At 40.6% G+C, this 16,639-nt stretch overlaps 1 protein-coding gene across 1 annotated transcript in view; it reads left to right on the top strand.

Annotated features, from left to right (window-relative positions):
* The window catches only part of EPM2A (EPM2A glucan phosphatase, laforin), a 54,710-nt gene that overhangs the window by 3,553 nt on the left and 34,518 nt on the right, over positions 1-16,639 (top strand). Inside the window, 1 exon segment of the mRNA XM_032794667.1 lies at positions 16,224-16,398. Within this exon segment, the coding sequence (XP_032650558.1) occupies positions 16,224-16,398 (175 nt within the window).

The following is a 16,639-nucleotide window of genomic DNA, read 5'->3' as shown; positions in this document are numbered from 1 at the left end:
ATTCTCAGTGATGGGCGCTTGAGACTTAGTGTAAGGGGAAAAGATGCATTGAAGGATATTATCTTTTTAAATAAAAAGCAACTTGTATTTTAAAATGTATAAACTACTAAAGTTTAATTCTGTGCACAGAAGACGCAAGTGACAATACAGCTGTGCTTTGCACATTAGGGAGGATACATATCAAATTTCAGTCATCTGCACATACGTTATGGAGGAACACATACCATAATTATATCCCAAGGAAAGCAAAATAAGTAGATTGTTTGCTGTATATTCTTTTTTAATTTATGTCTTTGAAAACAACTTTTGATGTTTTGATGTACTTAGGACAAGTGACTAATGAAAATTGTTATATATAACAACTAAATTAGACATACTCAGCCTGTTTTGACAATTTCTTTCTTTTGCAGAAGTCCAGGGAAGGTGAACTTACGAAATCAAAATCTCTCATCCATCCAAAGGAGCAGTAAATGAGGCCCTTTTCTAGAAGGGGCCAAGTCCAAAATAACTCATTATCTTATCAATGATGTGTGTAATGAAGGTGTGTAGGAAGGCCCGACAGACTTCCACTCTAAAATTACACAGTATATGACAAGCAATAAGGATAAATGTTTCAAATTTGCTTTGGTGTCAGTCTGAAGTTGTTATTCTGGAGTTTGAATGAGAAGAGATGCTAGGAAAGTGGGGCAACTTTATCTCCAGTTGTGTCAATACTTTTACAATCATTTACTGCTAATAATCAGGATAGGACCCAGGGCACATGCAAGAAATGTGCAACTGAGGCTTTTGGGTGACTGATTTTGGTCAGAAGAGCCCAGTTTAGCTAGGGTGAGTGCAAACCCCTTTTATTTGTTTTATTAAACCGTCATTCAGCTCCCCATAGAATTTAGCTGCCGTGAGGCTAACCTGTACTTATTGGGAAATGTTTCTCCCTCTTCTCTTTTACATTGTGAAAATGTCTTGAACCAATTTACATGTAACTATGGAGGCCCAGTTTCTGTCCAGTTCAGACATACCACAATATAAAAGCTTCTGTTAATCTCTGGGTGCTTGTTTAATGGGTGGTGTACTGAGTATATTCTACTTTTGCCATAAATACTCCTTCAGGACTAATATGTATGGAATTTTTTTCTTTATCATGGTGAGTATTCAGCAATCAGAACTTCCTGCCTGGCTGCAAAGGTTGAAAACAGTCTGTGGATTGTCAACATACTGCTCAGCTTTTATGATAGTCATTGGAGTGGTTCCTCCATTCTCAGTCACCAAAAATGGTTGTGTCTTTAACCCTCAGATTCCTGGATGTCATTGTTCTTGATGATAAGATGTGGAAAGGAGCTTAACAAGAGGTTTTTTCCTTTTAATAATTAAAAAAAGGACTGCAAGACACCCCTGGGTCAAAGATGGATCAATAAAAACTTTGACTATTATATTGGTGATCCTCTGTATTCTGTTGTAAAAATTACAGTTTAAAAACAGATCTGGATTCTTTTCTTTAAAAAAGATTTATAAAATATAAATCAACATGTGTCAGATGTTCAATACCATCTGTTTAAGGTGAAAATGAACCAATTATCAGGAAAACATTTATAACACAGTTGTTATTATATCTGTAACTCTGAATCAGTAGTGGGGGTGCTATAGGAATGGGTAGAATTATTGATTACAAATAGCTGGGCTGAGGCACTCCTATGCAACTAAAAGGATTTCCAGCCAGTTAAGTGTATAGCATGTTATATCACATCAGTTATGATGTAATGCTTATTTGTTCCACATCGACAGCTTTAGGTAAGAAAACTATTTTCAGATAGGATTTTAATCAGATAATGTTCCTTAAAATGTACATCAAAATACTGTGTATAATACTTATTTACATCTTCAAAATATATTGCAAACATAAACTTAACTAATCCTCATAAATATTCCTGCAGGATAAGTAGGTATTATCACTATTTTACAGATGAAGAAACTGAGACACAGAGATAATGGTTCTTCCAAGCCAGTAAGACAGCCAGCATCAAAGCTAGAATTATAGGTAGATTTATAGATTTGTGCTTAGACCACAAATCAATATGCATCGTGGCCAAAATAAGGCTACTGCAGGTATATTACTTTGCTGAGCTTGCTCGCTATGGCCCTCACCCTCTTTATGTTCAAGTCCCTCCTGAATATACACCTCTGCCAAGATGCCTATGGAAAAATTGATGGCTGACAATGATAAACTGGAGGAGTAATTTGGAAAAAGTTTTTCATATAATTTTATATATATATTTTTGCCCATAACTATATATCCTATGCACCTTCCACACTGTTTGTCTGTCTTTGTAGCGAAAGCTCCTCAGAGCAGAGATTGTTCCCTTTTCAATTTGTAAAGTGCCAGCATATTTAGGCTGCTACCAGAAACAAATACTAATATATGTGTTTATAGTTTCAGTCTTAACATCATACTAATACAGGTTTTTTTTGGTGAATTCAGTTATTTAAACAGAGAATGGGTAGGGTGTGTTTACTATAAAATGACATAATATACACTCAAAGCACTTAATAAACAGATTTTGTTTTTCCCAAAATAATCTTGTTCACATTAATCTTCCCACTTTTGTTTTCTAGGAATTATCTGGGTTCCAAATGAAATCTTGATGATCTCTCATTTTTCTTGCTTTCAGGAACAGCTGGTGCCTTATGGCAAACCTTGAAAAACAATTCTGTTTAAAACAATTATGCTACAAAGTCTGGGGCTGAGCGTGCTGCCTCTGCAGCATCCCAGCCCCTGCCAAGTTGGGTTAGGCAACTGAAGCTGGATTTTTCTGTCTTGGGAAATGTACATCTTCTGAAAGCAGTTCAAAAAGTTTTGTAATTTCAGTTAGACTTACAGTTAGTGTTCGTTAATAAAGTGATATAAATAATGGAAAAAATAACAAGTAAAATATATTCATAATTTTCAAGTGGCTTGAGCATTTAATGGTCTGAAAATAGTAGCGATGATATGGCACATTACAGCTTATATAACAAAGCAAACTGCATATTTATAGTGAATACACTCTTTTCCAGTGCAGGAGCAATCAAGCAGGGTTGGCAACTTTTGGACCTATGCTTGAGTTCCTTCCATTAAAATGTACTACTGCTTCTGTCAGTATGGAATAAAAAGAACACTCCATAACTGGTAGTGGATTCTTTGACCTTTAAAGCCTAGTTCTTTTGGCTACTGAAGAGAAGAGCGTATGCTTTCACATTAAACTAATTGGTTAAGTGTCAAAATGCTGATGTTAGTGTCTATATGCCCGGTGTGTTAAAAGTACTGAGATCAGCCATGCCTATGGGTTTAATTGTCGCTTTTCAGACTCCAGTGAGATTTCTTGCTTCCCACTGCTAGGTATGTTTAGTCACTATCTCTTACCAGTGCTTTGCTCACTATCTTACTCAGCATGCACTATCAGTCCAAGTAAGGAGTGCTCCTATGAACAGTGCTCTATTTTTTCTCTGGATTTGGTTGGTGTGGGTTTCAATATTCTGTGTCCACTTCTTAGTAAGTGTCTTGTTAAGTTACTCAAGCCCGGGCAATAGTACAAGTTGCTGCATTTGGATTGCCCGATTGTATCGCTCAACCAGTCATCGTGCAGGGATTTGCTTTGAATTACTCTGTCCATCCATTTTGAGTTAATGGGTAACGTCTAGATAAAATTGCAGTATTCCAAAATCATTTTCAAAGACTAGTTTTGGTTTTCTTCTGTTCTGAGCAGTTAAGCAAAGGACTACATCAAGAAGTAGTTCTCAAACTTACTGTAGTCCCCCTTGCGATGAACAGGTGAATCCCCTTTAACTTCTCCCTTTTACATGGTTGCCATGTGCTTTTCTCTCTCCATCTCTCCTTTCCTTTTCTTCAGCTGTTTCATTCCCATCTTTCCTTCTCTGTACTTTCTATTATTTTATCGATTTTTGTAGCTTCCCCTCTTTCAATTTTCCCCCACTCAAGGAAAAAAAAAATACATGCTGCTTGGAACAGGTGGTCTCCACTTTTGGCTCAGAGGGGCCAGCACATGCTGTAATGGCTGATTGAATGTTACAAAAGATGTGTGAAGTCTGGGATTCCTTTGAGTTTGCAGAACTCTGGGTGTGTGCTGCTTATAAGGACTCATTAATTTACTTTTATATCATAGAATATCAGGGTTGGAAGGGACCTCAGGAGGTCATATAGTCTAACCCCCTGCTCAAAGCAGGGCCAATCCCCAGACAGATTTTTCCCCAGATTCCTAAATGGCCCCATTAAGAAGTGGGCTTACAACCCTGGGTTTAGCAGGCTAAGGCACAAACTACTGAGCTATCCCTGGCATTGTGTTAAGAGTGTGGAATTCAGTGACGCTAGCTCATCAAATTTTATTTAACTCTACAGTTTGTGCAGGTTTCTTCTCAGCACTGTAGCAGAAGGCTAGTAGAAATCTCTGAAAGGGGAGACTTCAAAGGAGTGAAAGGTACTTAGATGCCAAATTGCCATTTGTGTCTTATTTTAATCCTTGAGGGCAACAGTAGCAGTAGAGCACAAGTAAGAATCCTTCATGATATCTCTAAGGAAGCAGAATTTCAGACAAATAATTCTTCCTTCCCTGCCCTATTATTCCTTTCTGGTGAAATTCACATCTCCTCCTTCCCCCAAACTAATATGTTGATCCCCTGGGTGGGGGAAACAGCTGTAAATTAGAAAAACAAAACCTCAACCCTGTTTTTAATGTAGATATTTTACTTGCTGATTATTACTTCCACTAGGTGTCACCATTTAACTTTTAACAAATCCCCCCTCAACCATTGCAGAACGCAGCTACATACAAAATTTAATCAATAGCATAATTTATTTTGTTTTTTAAGGCAATGTAGGATTTTATTCTCTCCTCCGACACCAAACTTATTTTTCAATGAGTAAAGTAAGAGGGAATATTAAGTATAACTGGATGTTGATGTTGACTAATTTTGTGTAATACACAATGGTTTACTGAGACCCTATTGCTTCATTGAGTGAGAAAATGTTAGCTATATTAATGCTTTTCAGTTGTGAAGAAACATTATTGATATGAGTAAATAGGAATCAATTTGAAATCAGCCCCAGAATCATACTTTCCTTTTTTTATGTGACTACATTTAAACACAGTTTCTCAGTAAATTTGTTCAACCACATTTTCAGCTTACAATAGCATATAGTGTTTTATTTTGTCCACCTAAAATATCACTGTGACTTAGTTATGACATGACTGAGAACTAATTTTCATTGATTGCTTCATATCAGTTTACTATATAGCAATGTCTTGTAAGTCTTTAAGTTCTGATTCCAGGCGGTGGTGGTGGTGGTTGTTTAAACTGATACTTAAAAAGGAGGCTATCAGGATTGACTGGATTCAGTCCTAGACCCAGTGGGCCCCTGAATACATTTACTGTTATAAATTATCCCCCTGATAAAATAACATCAGGTCTGTAACAGAGTGCTGCAACAGACTTAAAATTCTACCTCAAAGATGAACAAAAAAATAAATATCACTGATCTTCAAGTGTATATAATTCAAATGTGCACATTATACCATCCTTGTACTTTACTGGTATGAGTCAGCAAAGGATTGAAATTGACATGACTTTTACTCTGTCAAGTCCTTCAAGTCAGGAAATTTGTGGATTTCATTCTTTTATTATCTCAAAAGTCTCAACCCCAAATTCTCTGTATCTTTCCTGTAAAAGATCATGCCAGGATGTACTGTGTGGTTAGTTCAAACTAATCACATGGTACTAGCTCATGAAAGAAGAGGTATTTAAACAAACTACTGTACTTGTGGGAAATGAAGAATTCTGTCATCATACTTAACCAATGTAAGAAAACTAGCTGCTGCTTCTGAAGCTATTGGAAAGACTGTATAGAGACAGCAGGAAAGCCAGCATTAAAAAGCATAATAACTAACTGTCCACTCAGGAATAAGAATCTTTGTATGAGACATAGAAAGCAAGTGTTTTATCTTGGCAACGTTCATCAGCTGTGTGAAATCAAAACCACATCTGAACGTTCATTGATTTAAATTTCCATATGTTGACATTAGAAAGACAAAAGTCTGAAGTGACCCGAAGAATTCCTAGCAGGATCAACTGCCAAAATATCCGACCCATCTAAATTCAACCCTCACATACCTCTATCTTGTAGCAATCAATAGCAATTCAGTCTTGGTTGGGTTGAGACAGAGCTTATTCCAAGCCATCTAAGATTGAATTTCACTCAAACAATTGGATAGCAGGGAGACTTTCATAATAGGCTCTGGTGTAAAGGATAAGTAAATTTGAGTGCTGTATGTGTATCAGTGGAAGTCCAATTGTGGTAACTGCTGATATTGACACCATACAGTAGAACATACAGATAAGGAGAAGAATTGGGCCCAGAATAGAACTCTGAGGGTTCTCTTCATTGTAATGCAGTGGTCTCCAACTTTTTTGTACACAAGATCACTTTCTGAATTTAAGATCAACCCAGATCTACTCCGCCCCAGTGCCTCCATCTCCCCCTGTCACTCGCTCTCCGCCACCCTCACTCACTTTCACCAGGCTGGGGCAGGGGTTCGGAGTGTGAAAGGGGGTTCCGGGCTGAGCCTGGGGCAGGGGGTTGGGATGCAGGCATGAGAGGTGCAAGCTTTGGGAGGGAGTTTGGGTTTAGGGGTCATACGGTCATACTGCACCTAATCTCAGAATCTACTGGACATTTCATAAGTTTTACTTTTTATTAGTGTCATTTGTAGTTTATAGATCCAAAATCCTTCAGGGATTGTCACAAATCAGTGTAACATTCTCAGCTGTGGAGTGTGTGCATTGGCTGAGCCTGGGGCAAGGTGTTGGGGGGCAGGAGTAATGGATGCAAACTCTGGGAGGGAGTTTGCGTGCAGGAGGGGGCTTCAGGCTGGGGCAGAGTGTTGGAGTGCAGGAGAGAGTGAGGGGTGTGGGCTCTGGGAGGGAGTTAGGTGCAGGAGAGGGCTCTGAGCTGGGGCAAGAGATGGAGCTGGTGAGGGGCGTGGGCTCTGGGAGGGAGTTTGGTGCAGGACAGGGCTCTGAGCTGGGGCAGGAGATTGGGGAGCAGGAGATGGTGAGAGGTGTGGGTTGTGGGAGGGAGTTTTTGGCTCTGGGCTGGGGCCCGGAGTGTTGGGGTTGTGGGTGTGGGTGCGAGGTGCAGGCTCCGTCTGGGAAGTGCTTAACACAGGTGGCTCCTGGTCGGCAGCACAGCGGGGCTCAGGCAGGATGTATATTAGTCAAGCCTATATCTGCTCATAAACTTATCGTGATTCTTTGTTCTTCAATTAGAAAGGCATACATGACTGGTTAGAAAGGTCTGTAGATGGTAAGTGATGGATTAAATATTTGAAGAGCACTATACAGGCTGGGTTTTATTTCACAACTTTTTAAAAATTTGCCACCTTCTAAAAAATTAAACCAACATTTGTTCCCAGGAAAAAAAATCAATACAATCAAGATTAAATAAAAAGATCCATTTATAAAGTGGCCTGAGCTTTTAAAAATATATCCTTTTAGTTGTGTGTGGCCTTTTTTCCACAGGGTATTTGTGCTTGGTTTTGTTTTACCCCAAGGATAGAGGGGTGAGTGTAAACGATTTAATTTTTTTAACACTGGTTGTAGCAGGAAAAAAAAGTGAAAAACAAATCCTGGGGATTAAAACATGCAGGAACTTTGAAACTGCATAATACTGACTTTTTGTGATTATTCATAGATTCCAAGGCCAGAAGGGACCATTGTGATCATCTCTCTGACCTCTTTTAAAACACAGGCCATAGAACCTCCGCCCTGTCCCTCCTCCCCCCCCCAAAAATACCTAGAGCAGATCTTTTCAAAAACAATCAAATCTTGATTTAAAAAATTGCTAGTGATAGAGAATCCACCACAATCACTGGTAAATTATTCCAGTAGTTAATTATCCTCACAATTAAAAACTTATGCCTTATTTCCAGTCTAAATTTGTCTAGCTTCAACTTCCAGCTACTGGATTCTGTTATACCTTAGGTCTGCTAGACTGAAGATCCCATTATTAAATATTTGTTCCCCATATAGGTACTTATAAACTGTGACTAAGGGCTAGTCTACACTTGGGGAGTGGGTTTCGAACTAAGATACGCAACTTCAGCTACGCTATTTGCATAGTTGAAGTAGAAGTATCTTAGTTCGACTTATCTGGCCGTCCTCACAGTGGGGAGTCGACTGCCGCTGGGTAGTATAGATGATCTGGCGGGTAGTATAGACATACCTTAAGTTCCTCTTAACCTGTCATCAGCTCTCAGTCATGGCAGTAGTGGCTGCATTCCTTCTAAGATCAGAAGTGTAGGTTTATCCTTATCTTGATGACTGGCTTGTCAAAGGCTGGTCTAAATGGCAAGTGCATAGCATTAACCTGATCCAGGCAATGATCTGGGACTGTTAATCAACACACAAAAGTATCTCCTCTCCCCAGTCCAGAGGGTAGAGTTTATGGGGGCTGCACTGGAATCATCTCAAGCCAGATCCTTTCTTCCACTTTCCAGGCAATTCGATCAATTGTCATAGATCTGCTCCTCACAACACCACCAAACTGAGGCTTCTGGGTCACATGGCCTCTTGCACCTATGTGGTTCACTGTGTCAGACTGTGACTCAGAACTCTGCAGGCTGGCATCTGTCTACCCACCAAACTGCCATCAGTTGGACTCCCTGGTAAGAGTGCCCTCCCATGTCCTCAAGTCCCTAATAGACATTCCATTTGTTCACCCACAACCAACTTTCATGCTAGGGACAGATGCTTCGGTCCTCAGCTAGGGAGCCCGTTTTAGTTCTCTGCCGGTCTCTGGTCTTCAGAGAACTTAGCTTTACATGTCAGTGTCAGAGAACTGAAAGTCGTGTCAAGTATTTCTATCGCAGATCAGGGGAAGCAGGCTGTTAGTTGTCACAGACAACATGACAGCAATGCTTTACCTCAACAAGCAGAGGGGAGCCCTCTCTTCCCCAGTCTGTCACGAGGCAGCCCTACTCCGGGAGCTTTGTCTTGCCAGCTCAGTAGATCTGGAAGCATCTTACCTGCGGAGTGTACAGAATGACTTAGGCTACCGAGCAGATGGTTTGAGTCACCACAAGTGGTTTTTTCTTCACCTAGTTGTGGCTAGATGCATTTTCTAGCTGTGGGGTTTTCCCCAAATAGGGCTATTTGTGACAGTCCAACAGAACGTGTCAGCAGTTCTATTCCCTATGGGGCCACAGCTTTTATTATTGAAATGGCTCTGGAGGACAAAAACTAAGAGACATCAATGCTAAATGCTACTAAAAGTAGTTTATGAATTATAAATGATTGCTATCTCACTTATATTCTTCAAACTTGTTTGTGTAGCTACAACTTTTTCATTGCATTGCCACTTTACAGTATCTAAATTATTTGGGACAGCCTATGAGAGATTATAACAGTAAAGACATCTCATAAACCGATTCAATGTTTTTTTTGTTTTATTTTTATATCCCCTTGAAACTTGTATTCTATATTTGTGAAACAAGCATGTTTTAGGAGATACTTCTGGTGGAGGTGGCATCTGTTGGATTAGACTTAAAGGCACAATCCTGATCACTTGCAATAATTAAGATCTCATGGCACTTCTTATAAGAGATGGATGTAAACTTCAGTGTCCTAGGTCAATACTGATTGGGTAACTTCATTCGACCTACCTACTTTCTTGTCTTTGGTTTCAATAGAACGCAGTAGTTGTCTTCCCTTCCTGTTTCAATTTGTTGTGTTGCTGTACACATTGTTGCTGTATTTCAGTGGTGGGTGGAATGACTGATGTGTATGATGTGCATGAAAAATAGCTACTAAAATAATTTGGTGTAATTTTGAATGAAATGCGCTGTATGGACGGAGGGTGTTTGTTTAAAAAATAAAACCCAAATGAAAACATACCTCTTTTTTATTTAATTGTTTACTCCTCCACCTCTTTCAATGATAAATAGTGATCAGCGAAAGGAAGCTACTTGGAAGTGACAGAAGAGAGGGACCAATACCTAGTGAAGGCTATACATTGAAGGAGTGGCTACAAGTTTGTGTATGGTTGTAGCTCCAGTGCCATGTGGGAAAGGAAGTGAATGATGGCAAAGCTGAAAGGATCATTAACACAGCAGTTGAAGTAACCAAGAATTAAGATGGAGGATTGGGAAGAAAGGAAACAAGAGGACCAGGAATCCAAGCTGAAGAGGAAGTAGGATGAAGAGGCAGGGGAAAGTTAGTCAGCAGATGGCATAAACCTCAAGGGAGAGGAGGGAAAAGAGTTAGAAATGGGAGAGCAGGAAGCCAGTGCTTCTGCTATTGAGAGCATGATGAATGGGAATATTGCCTTGGTTGCTGCTTTCTCCTTTGACTGGCTGCCATGCAGGGGAAAGCCAGTAAGAACAAAGATGAAGGAAGTGAGAGAGAGAGAGAGAGAGACATCACAGGTTGTGTGCTTTCTAAAAACTAAAACAGGAGCCCCAGAGGGAACAGGGGAAAAGGGAACTTGAGCAACTCTAGACTGCACTAAAGTGATACAGAGGAAGTTACTCCTGGGGGACTTCTGCATCTAAAAATTCTACCCACAATATTTTAAAATTCTGCATATTTTATTTGTCAAAATAACACACTATAATCATGCCAGTTTCAATTATTTTGATAACAAAAAAGATTCAAGTTGCAGTGCCCGGAATCTGAAACTGTACTCGCCCTGCAGAGCTGAGTGAACACAGGGTCTCCTACCCCAACCCCCATAGGAAGCAGGATCCACCGTGCCCAGGTGAATAAACTGAAATAACACACAAAGACAAAAATACCACAAAAAATTATTTAACAAAAGAATTTCATGAGGCTCTCCTCAAAATAATCAATGTAAAATGTAAAAATGATCTCAGACTATTAAAAAAAATAAAGCGAAGTAGAATAATCTGTATTATCAGTGAAGCCTTACAGTGGAGGCCGCATAAGTGGATTTTCACTATAAGCAGAGTATGGTTCAGAAAATATTATTCAAATAGCCAAAGTTCATTGTCTATTATCTCTGTCACTTTGCATAAATTCATGTTCAAAACTAGTGCACAAAGTTTACAGTCCAAGAAAAAAATTCCTCTATGCCTGTTTCCCCCCAGAAGATAAGATCTATGGTAGCCAATCTCTGTGCTTGGTAAAAGACTTCCATATAAGCGGTGAGACAAGTGCAGTCTTGTTAAATGAGCACCAAGCTAGGAACTGGGACCTCCACGGTTCTTTCTGTGGCAATCACTTGGTGTGTGACCTTGGGCAGAACGTCACTTACGCTTTCTGTGTCCTTATTTTCCAGTATATAAAATGGACAATGATATTTCTGTATCTTTGCAGAATACTGTGCAGTCTTGTCAAAGGATGATGTTAAAGTCCTTTGAGCAGATTAACTTTATATAGTGTTAAGGATACTTCGCATGGTGAGTCCAGGGAATCAGACTTCTTATACTTGTACCTTTAACGAATTAAGACTGTTTTTAACTGGGGGAATGAAACAAAAAGAGAGTGTGAAGGGAATAGGAGACTGAGAACAAAATGTCCAAACGTGGGTGGCTACGTATACCGATTCCCACCCTCTGCGTGTGATGGGGGTTGTGGGTGCCCAACACCTTGGAAAGCTGACATTGGACCACTTCCCAGTGCTCCTTCAGTCAAGTTTTGAGGCAGGGGAGTAAGTTCTCAGCTTGAAGGGCTCCCTGGCCATTAGCCCACGGGAAGGTGGAGGCAGATGTGGCCAAGTTGTCCCACAGCCCCTCAGAGACCTACACTGTCTCTGCAGAGTGGGGATCACACACTAGGCTGCCTGGTGCCCTCAGGAGAGTGGCCTGAGGAACACAGCTTGCACCCAGTCACCATGTTGGATGTGCCCTGGTGCCCGTTGCCTCTGCTGCTCTGCCTGGCAGTGTCCCTCTGAGGAGCAGGGAGCCAAGCCACAGGGCACAGCCCTCATCCCCTGCCAGCCAGGTTCCCCTCCTCATTGGATGTCTTTTGTGCCCATGGGAGCCTCCATCGCAGCTGGGATGAGCCCGAGCAGCAGCAGCCATAGCTGCCACCTCCAGGCTCTTGGGTGCCCACCACCTCCATGTCTCGTGCCTAGCACTGGCAATGCTGCCCACAACAGCATCCTCTTCCTCAATCTTCAGCAGAGCCAATTCCCATCTTCTTACTGGGGTTGTGGGGGGGAGAGGAGCAGCAGCAAATTCTGCATGAAAAAATTTTAAAAAAAATTCTGTGGGGAATATTAATTCTGTGCAAATTCTGCATTGTGCAGTGGCGCAGAATTCCAGTGGGAGTAAGGGGTGGAGAAAGAGGGACGAATAAGAACAAGTGGGAGAAAGGAGGAAAGTGAAAAGGCCAGTGTAGAGTTTGAGCAGCTGTTGCCAGAGGTGAGGGAAAAGAGCGCAAGAGGAAGAGTTGGAATGTGGTGTTAGACTGGGGGAGGGAAGGTCTGACTCTGTTACCATGAAAGGAGAGTGAAGGTTGTAGAGTAAATTGAAGCAAGAGAGGGGACATGGGGAAATGATATAGTGATCTGGAGAGTTAGGATAAATAGGTGAAGAGTGATAAGATGAGAAAAGTAAGTATTGAGAAAGATGGCCGAAGCTGATGAAGAAGGCAATCAATGTGGCTATTTAGTGGACAGCAGTTAGTAATCATTTATATATTTTAATGAATGTAACACTATATGCTTTATATGTCTAAATTTTTCAGAATGTCAAAGGAATGTTTTGGAATTTCTAAAGAAAAATATTTTATTTAGGGTTGTTCACAGAAAGTTATCCTGAGTAGGTTTGATGCAAGTTTTAGGTTAAGTTCTGTTTCCTTTATTGGATCACTAGTAGTCCTTATACAGGAAAGTTCTTCCATGTCTGCAGAATTGGGGCCATTAACATTCCAGTTTAAATAAGTTTTGTAAATAAACTTGAAAGAAAAAAGAAAGCTGTTGCTTTCCAATGAAAGCCCTAATCATCATGTATTCAGCTGGTTTATTTGTGTGTGTTTATAAATGTCATTATTTTTCTACTTTAAGGGTATTTTCGCTGTGTTCTGCTGTCTTGAAATATTGTTTAAAAGCGTCAAGACAAACATACAATGAAAGATATTAAATAAAAATATGCATAAGGACAAGAGTCAGAACATTAAAAACTATAAGCTGGTCTTGATTGCCGTATTTTAATGGAAGTTGCATTGTAGCATTGGGTATGGAATATAATATTTAAGCAACAAGTGAGGGAAAAGTGTTTTTCTCTCTTGTACTTTTACATTCCTTATTTTATATTAAAATAGTAACCCAGAACTAGGGCAAAAAGTGCTGCATGCAATATAGAAAATAAAGAACTATTAAATGTTCATCCTATCATTTGCATTAGTATTTCTCACGTGCTCTCTTCACAGTAGATTTCCTGTAACTTTTATTTGTCTCACATATGTGTTCACGCCCCATGATTAACACACCATCACTCAGTAAGCACTAGTACACTGAAAGTAGTGTACATCTGCTCAATTGTCGAGCTACACAAGCAACCGTTCTGTTACCTCTTAGGACATCAGTGTTATTCAATCTCATTTTTTTACAACTGCAGGGAGTCTACTGAAATATTTTCCTTTTTTTGTCCCTATAAGTTATACTTTTAAAAAAACACAATTTCACTGATCTGAGATATTCTCTGTTTTGTTATTAGACCTTACAAATCTAGCCCGGTGTGCAATATCAAATAAGTGGCAAGATAGAAACCCTAATTACATTTATAACTTTCTTATGCTCCATACTAATTCTTTAATAGAAAAAAACTGTTTTAATCTTTCCTTAACTGCAGATATGATCTGTAGTTCTGAAAATTGATCCTTGTATGAGAAAAAGAGTGACAGATTGGTCCTTATACCAGTCCAATAACAGAGAAAGTAAATGGATATCATTATGTGATTTTATACTTTAAGGATGATTACTTGAATGTTGTTGCCTTTGTGAGAAGGAATGGCTATTGCTTTTTATTATTGATTGAACCACATATTGCATGTATAACGTAAAGTGTTTTTTTAAAACAACAATTTGAGGTTCCCACCTCATGATCATAACAGGAACTTAATTATGCCCCTTGGGAGGCTGAGACAAGAGGTACTACCAGCTGCAGCTCTTGAAGACATAGTACCTTTTAAAGTCATGATGCTTCCTGGGTGCTGTGGGGAGCACCCTCTGTTATACCCCTAAAACAGACATAGCCACTGCTTTCCTTTGAGTTGCCCTACTGGCTTCTTATGCCTCATCCAGTTTCTGGGACCACCAACACCGCTGCCGGAACTAGCTAGTACACCTTCTTATGCTTTCCAGTGTTGGCATTTGGATTGTGTTGAATCCTGATTTGGGTCCTTTTAGCCATCTCCCCTTTCTAGCATCCCCCTGCAGGAAGAGGCATAATTTAGCTTTTTGACTCTAACCTTTAAAAATGGCAAGTGAAAGCATTATAACAGTGAACCGGAAAGGCTCTTTATCTGTCAAGACTTGAGTTTTCTGTTCCCCTGGCAACTGTTGACAACACCACAAATGTGTAATTGGAGAATGGAAGTTGTGTTTTCATTGTGGCTCTGTGCTACAGTAGTGGAAGCACAAGTGTGGACGGGCTCGCTGCTGAGAGCAGGCCTACACAACATGGGTCTTATAACCTGGTGCATTGTCTAGTCTAGATTTCTTTACCACGTGGGGAGAACTGATGATAGCAACAGTGGAAAATATTAGGAAAAATCTCTTATGGTAGAGGAGGCCTTCTGTAGGTACTAGTGATGTCCTCAAAAGTTGCAGGGGAAATACAGAGCATAGAACTCAGGTATTAGCAGGTAAACAGAGAAGAGACATACATTTGAAAAACAAACAGTTTCATCTATCTATTTTGTAACCTTTAAATGCTTGGAAGTATCCTGGTGATGATTTGGGATCCTCTACAGCTTTTATTATTTCTTCTTTCAAAAGGTTTCAGTGATGGTGACTGCTAACCATTTATTTTGTGGCTGTGCCTAAGGCCAGTCAGACTGGGTGATACAAATTGTATTATGCTGGATGTTCTCCAAACATATAGTAAATAGGAGTCTGTCATAGAGTAGCCCCAATGGGTTCATTCCCTTTCTTCAGGCAGCAGCACAACAGGCAAACTTGCCTCAATTTCGCCTTTCAGTATCCCCAGTAAATCCAGGGTAGGCTCTCTTGATTAAATAATAACACCCCCCCGCCGCCCCTTGGGGCTGGTTTATTACCAAAATACAGTTAATTGAATCCCCAACAAAATCTCAGGTGTATTCCATTTCCCACACACAGTCAAAGCAGTCATTAAAATTCAAGACAACTTGTCCCTGGATGCCCCACATACTATGCATCTGATAAAGTGGGTATTCACCCACGAAAGCTCATGCTCCAATACATCTGTTAGTCTATAAGGTGCCACAGGACTCTTTGCTGCTTTTATAGATCCAGACTAATACGGCTATCCCTCTGATACTTGATACCATGCACCGGCACCTTCAGCCATGCCCAGACTCTATCAATTCTCTCCTGTTCTTGAACCAGGACAGTGCAAGAGTGCAACCCTGCTCTTCCCAGGAGAAATCCCACAGCCACTCTGCTGGGAGAGCATCTTTACCAGGGGAGCATCCGTCACTCCCCATGGGCTTCTCATGATTTCTCTGGGTCCAGGGCTCCAGCCCTAGAGATGTCAGTGAATAAGGCCCTCCAATGGTTCCCCTGCCTTCTGCTCTCTCTGGCCTTTGGCTCCAGCTCTGACGTAAAGCTCCCTTTGCTGCTTCTCCCATCTTCAGCCCCCTCCACTCTCTGGCTTTGGGATGTCAGTGAGAAAACTCTTGCTGCTCTCCTTGCTTTCAGCCTTCCCCCAGGAAACCCCTTTTGGCTCTGGCCGTTCTCATCTGCCCTTCCTGACTCTCAGGCAGCTCTGATTCACTGTCTCTGATTCTCCCTTTTTCTTTATAGCATCAGGTGCTTCCAACCCTCTTACTTGGGCAAGTGGAAGCACCTATTTCTGGCAGGGGAGAGCTAGATCTACTTCATTTACTGACCCCAGCCACCCCTGTGACACAGTCCCCGTTCCAAAGACCTTACATTCATATTTAAATTCCCATTTACTTTGATTCCATGTAAACAGTGTTGATTCACAACCTGTGTGTTGCTGCTTCTGTTTCAGGTAACGGGCCCCATCATGACCGCTGCTGTGTCTACAATGAAAGCAACTTGGTAGATGGAGTTTACTGCCTGCCAATAGGACACTGGATCGAAGTCTCTGGACACACTGATGAGATGAAGCACACAACTGACTTCTATTTTAGTATTGCAGGCCATCAAGCCATTCACTATTCCAGGTAAAAAACAAACAATGAGAATTCTTAAGGGCTTGTTCAATCCAGGCAGCTAAAGAGGAAATCTGAACTGAAAGGATGGATACAGACTTAGACCATATGGTGGCAAATGGGAATTTGTGTGGAACAGAAAGTAACGACCCATTCACGTACACAGAGAGGCAATTCAGAAGGCTAAATTTACAGTCCCTCAGGAAAGCTTAATGCAAATGAACTGCCCCTAAGCAGATAAAAATCAGATGTA

The sequence above is a fragment of the Chelonoidis abingdonii genome, chromosome 3 (assembly GCF_003597395.2).
Source record: "Chelonoidis abingdonii isolate Lonesome George chromosome 3, CheloAbing_2.0, whole genome shotgun sequence".
Lineage (NCBI taxonomy): Eukaryota > Metazoa > Chordata > Testudines > Testudinidae > Chelonoidis > Chelonoidis abingdonii.
This window is presented reverse-complemented; position numbering and strand designations above follow the sequence as displayed.